This window comes from Procambarus clarkii, chromosome 37 (assembly GCF_040958095.1).
Source record: "Procambarus clarkii isolate CNS0578487 chromosome 37, FALCON_Pclarkii_2.0, whole genome shotgun sequence".
Lineage (NCBI taxonomy): Eukaryota > Metazoa > Arthropoda > Malacostraca > Decapoda > Cambaridae > Procambarus > Procambarus clarkii.
Genome location: NC_091186.1, coordinates 5,927,086 through 5,932,537, shown reverse-complemented (window position 1 = coordinate 5,932,537; position 5,452 = coordinate 5,927,086). Strand labels below are relative to the sequence as shown.

Genomic DNA, 5,452 nt, shown 5'->3' with positions numbered 1-5,452 from the left:
TTTCCTCATAATTATGCCATAAAAAAAAAGAGTAGCGGTGGCTAGAATTGCCAAACCAAAAAAAAAAAAAAAAGAAACTAGCACATATGTAGCGATCTTTGACACTTATTTTGGGGAGGGAAAGGACGGGCAATATATAGCCTAGGATCTTGCCTCCATTCGCCAGTGTCGCACCAGTACACAATGGAACCTTCCCCTACTAAAACGTTTTACTCCAGGGACAGTCTTAAATGTGCCCAAATGCGTTTAGACACCTTTATAAATTGGCCTGTCGAGTGGCTAAACCCCCAAGACCTGGTGAATGAGGGATTTTATTATCTGAGAGTTGCGGATCATTGTTCCTGCGCCTTTTGTTGTAAAGTTGTGCATGCTTGGATTGAGGGCGATACGCCCCGTAGTAGGCATGCGAAAGTGTCGCCAAATTGTTCCTTCATAAGAGGCGAAAAGGACAATAACGTTCCTTTGGAAATCACCAAACTGGCATTCGAATATGGGCTGGATTTCTTTTCACCCCTATTCGAACCAAAGAATATAGCAACATCTGATCGTGAGTATATTGTATAAATATAATTTACTAGTTTATCTGTGAATAATTAGTATTGGCGATGTGGAGGGAGGACAAAAAAAAAATAAGTATAAACGCAGGAAGCCTTTTCAAATAATTTTTTTTCTTTATTTTTTTTTGTTTTTGAAAGAATTGACTTAGAACCTGTGTCTTATGCATATATGTGATGGAGCATCTTTGTTTTTTTAGAGACCCCACCCCGCGAGGAAGAAACTAAAATGACTGGAGATGATTTGCAGGTTCTGGGGGTAATTCCATACGCTAAACCTAGATATCCAGGCTTGGCAACATACAAACAGCGTTTGGAAACATTCGACCTCAGCTGGACTGGTTGTGTCAAGCAAACATCTCACGAATTGGCAGAATCAGGATTTTTCTTCTGTGGTAAACAAATATTGTTGAAGTTTTTGTTATTTTTAGTGTGTGCGTGTGTATCCTCCTGGCCGGGGAGGATTTACTGGACGCAAATCCTTAACTGTAGCCTCTGTTTAACTCAACAGTAAAATGGGTACTTGGTTGTAAAAAACGATTCTTCGAGGTGGGGATTGTATTCTAGGGACCTGCCCGAAATGCTAGGCCGTACAAGAATGTAACAACTCTTGTATATATCTGAAAAAAAAGTGTGTTTACTCCCCCAATTGTGCTTGCAGGGGTGGAGCTCTGGCTCTTTGGTCCCGGGAAGTGTGTGTGTGTGTGTGTGTGTGTGTGTGTGTGTGTGTGTGTGTGCGTGTGTGTGTTTTTGTATTACAACATTGCCGGATGTGAGCTATAATAATAATAATGAATGGGAATATTTTTTTTCTTAAATTTACAGGCCTAAGTGACCACATGCGCTGCTTTTTCTGTGGGAATGGTTTTCGTAATTGGGAACCCGCTGACGACCCTTGGACACTGCACGCGCAATGGTATCCTGAGTGCACCTTTGTCAACATTAAAAATGATGCACAGTTCATTAAGAATGCTAGAGAATCTTCGCAGCGTCGAACTATAAAACCCATAGATGAACATCTTTTAACTGGTCTGATGGAAGGTTTGGGTTTTTTCCCAGCATTAATTGAACATTTTGGATTTCCTGATGTCTGTGTGAGACCTGCCTTAAGGCTATATCTCAAAAGCACCAAAGATTTATTACCGTTTGTTACAGAGGCCAGATGTATAGAATTAATGTTGTGGTATATGCAAGAGAGCACTAAAGCCGAAATGGGTTTAAGGGGAATTCATCATGAGGATGTGGAAGGTAGGGTAGAGCCTGCGAATCTGGAATGGCAATCCGCGCCCTCTGACATGGAAACAGTCGCCACAGCTAATGAAATGGATGTCGACGTTGTTGGATCAATGAGCGGGTTCATGAGCACTAATCTTGGTTTGCGGGCTTTGCCTTCTCCTGTTGAAACAGAGGCGGAAGAGACGACTATAGTCGCTAATGAAATGGATGTTGAAACTGGTGAAGAGGCCACAGACTTTGATGCGACATCCCATGTTGAAACTGTGATGAACACATCTACGCCAACGTCTTGGGCTGCTGATATTTTGTGTAAGGTGTGCTTTAACAATGCGTTGAGTGTCGTACTGCTGCCCTGCAGACATATGGTAACATGCAGTAATTGTCTTGTATCTATGAGAAACTGCCCCATTTGCAGATGCACCATTTCGCATGTCCTTCGACCGATTATTTCCTAAGAAGACAAAAAAGGCATAGAGACTAATTTATTTATGTAAATAAAAATTGTACAAATGTCGAGTTGTTTTTTTATATTCATAAATTAGTATAAATAAGCTCACATTTTCATGAACAGTATTTTTTTTGGGGGGGGGGGGGATTAGATTGCAATTGCTTATTTACTGCCCTAAAATCATTGATCCGGGGGGTGGGGGCGAGATACTGCCTCATTTAGAGAAATTTGCTATGTGCAATAGCTCGGACGTTGGGGAACTGAACCGGGTCCTGCACGAAGGTTGCTCAACATTCCGCTCGAATATGGACAAAAATAGAATCTCTCTCTCTCTCTCTTTCTGAGGTAAAGAACCTTTTGAGAACTAGCACTCAAAGGTTATAAAAAAGATTAACAACTTTATAATTAGAGAGGCTGCTAAGATAATGAATCATTTAGTGAAATTTGTAATGTCCAATATCTCGGACGTTGGGGAACTGAACCAGGACCCGCACGAAGGTTGTTCAACATTCCGCTCGAATATGGACAAAAATAGAATCTCTCTCTCTCTCTCTTTCTTTCTGAGGTAAAGAACCTTTTTTGAGACCTAGCACTCAAAGGTTAAAAAAAAAAAAGATTAACACCTTTATAATTAGAGAGACAGCTAAGATACTGCATCATTTAGTGAAATTTGTAATGTCCATTAGCTCGGACGTTGGGGAACTGAACCAGGGCCCGCACGAAGGTTGCTCTGCTCCTGTGCAAATGAGGAAACATTTGGGAGAAAGAGAGGAAGCAAGATTTACTCCCTTGGAAAACCTTTATAAAAAAAAAATTGTGGCCAGAGTTTTGAAAATATTGGCAACTTTTTTTTTTATACAGAATGAAACTCTTAATTAATAAATAATATATATCCTGAAGAATAAATCTTCCTCTATGAGATATATATTTTTAATTAGTTTTAAAAGTTTGCATTTACTGTAACGATAAAGCCTTCCAACCATGGCTCATTAAAAGTTTTTTTTTTGTTTATGAAATCGTGTAAGTATTTATGCAATATTTATTATAAAACAATCATAATACGCAGTGGCATATCATTTTTATAAAGAGGCTTTATAAGGTAAATATAATAGCAATGCGAAACTCTTTCTATCTGATGTATTATTTTAAATAAATACATTTGGGCGAAAAACATGTCTATTATCCGCGTAAGCGACTTGGGGTGGGCTCTTGCAGATTCTATGTATTTTAATCTCTAAACATTCGAGTGCCAAGAACAACTCTCGTGCAGGCCCGCATTCAGTTTTCGACGTTCAAGCTTTTGCTATAGTAAATGTCTCTAAAAATGAGGCCGTATCTCGCCCTGACCAACTGTTTTTGGCTCAATTGTAATCCATCCAGCCGCAGTCAGCTGGGCAGGACCCAGTGCAGGTTTGGAAGGCTTTGGAAATTAAGCACCGTAAGATTGTGAGTGTTCAAGTTTAGGGGGGACTAAGTATTTTGCGCGAATGTGAAAGCCCTGGGTTTATTTGTGTAAGTTAAAAATTGAGTTTTTGTTTGTGTATAAGAGTTTAGCAATGTGTTTAAGTAAGATTGTGCAACTGTTTTAAGTTTAGGGGGGACTAAGTATTTTGCGCGAATGTGAAAGCCCTGGGTTTATTTGTGTAAGTTAAAAATTGAGTTTTTGCTTGTGTATAAGAGTTTAGCAATGTGTTTAAGTAAGATTGTGCAACTGTTTTAAGTTTAGGGGGGACTAAGTATTTTGCGCGAATGTGAAAGCCCTGGGTTTATTTGTGTAAGTTAAAAATTGAGTTTTTGTTTGTGTATAAGAGTTTAGCAATGTGTTTAAGTAAGATTGTGCAACTGTTTTAAGTTTAGGGGGGACTAAGTATTTTGCGCGAATGTGAAAGCCCTGGGTTTATTTGTGTAAGTTAAAAATTGAGTTTTTGTTTGTGTATAAGAGTTTAGCAATGTGTTTAAGTAAGATTTGTGCAACTGTGAAAGCCCTGGGTTTATTTGTGTAAGTTAAAAATTGAGTTTTTGTTTGTGTATAAGAGTTTAGCAATGTGTTTAAGTAAGATTGTGCAACAGTTTTAAGTTTAGGGGGGACTAAGTACAGATAGCGCCAGTCGTTGCGCTATATGAAGTTATTGGGCCCCCACCACAATAGCTGAAAACTATTATGTTAAAAAATGAAATTTAATACAGAATACGAACAGATTCCCAGTACGTATTAAATTGCTTAAACAACTCAACTACTTTCCTTTATAGTATATTTACGAGTGTCAAATTAATGTTTGGAGTGTCAAACCCAACACAATATGGCTGAGGGCCCACTATTTAAACTTCTTTTTGTATTCTATGAAATATCACAGGTATTGTTAATGCTTGTAACGTTTATTACAAAAGATAGACATACATTTGATGCTATTTTTCATATTAAAATCTAATTTGAGGCCCGAAAAATATATCTATAAAATCTATAAACAGGTTAGAACCATACAAATGCAAGTATGCCTTTTTCACCAGTATTCAACTGAATACCACAGAAAATGGAATCTTTACTTTAGCTACAGAAAACGGAGCAATGCCGAGGGGGGGATGACTGGAATAAACAGTTTCCAACCTGACTCTTCTCGCACATAAACATGTCTTTCTTGACCTCATTTCAAATTATATAGAGTACTGAAAGCTCATTTTCCATAGCAAATATACTAAGGAACTCATTTTACGACTAGAACGCAAACTAGGACCCCTCATTCAGATTCAAAACACGAGAATTATTGACTGAACATTTCCCCACTATCAAGCACACAGGACTCTTTAAAGCTATCTTAACTTCTTTAAAACCCCAATATGACCCATCTCACATGCAGATCCTGTTCTATGACTCGCCCTTCATGTCAATGTACCCCACAGTATCATGCAAATTCAAGATAAGGCTTACTACACCTATATATCCAAAATGGTCTTTGTAAGGAATCTTGACCCCCCCTTGTATGCTTGACCCCCACTGGGGTTATCCACCTCTGACCATTACAGAAAATGGAGCTGTGCCCAAGGGCTCCCTATACTATTCAGTCATAGCCTCATTAAAGTACTCCAAAAACTTCTATATTCGCTTTCAACTGCGTTTCTTGGTTTGAATCTATTGAACATTCACCCTCTGATCCATTCAAAAGTAAGGGCCCCCAAATTGATACCGTAGTACTCTCGTAACACCCCCGGGACAAAT

General features: G+C 38.6%; 1 protein-coding gene across 1 annotated transcript; it reads left to right on the top strand.

Moving 5' to 3' along the window:
- The first annotated feature begins 684 nt into the window (after positions 1–684).
- On the top strand, positions 685–2,303 carry LOC123757415 (baculoviral IAP repeat-containing protein 8-like). The gene is made up of 2 exons (XM_045740966.2): positions 685–949; positions 1,380–2,303. The coding sequence occupies exons 1-2, from the start codon at positions 784–786 to the stop codon at positions 2,243–2,245; spliced, it is 1,032 nt and encodes a 343-aa protein (XP_045596922.2). The 5' UTR covers positions 685–783; the 3' UTR covers positions 2,246–2,303.
- Positions 2,304–5,452: the final 3,149 nt, after the last annotated feature.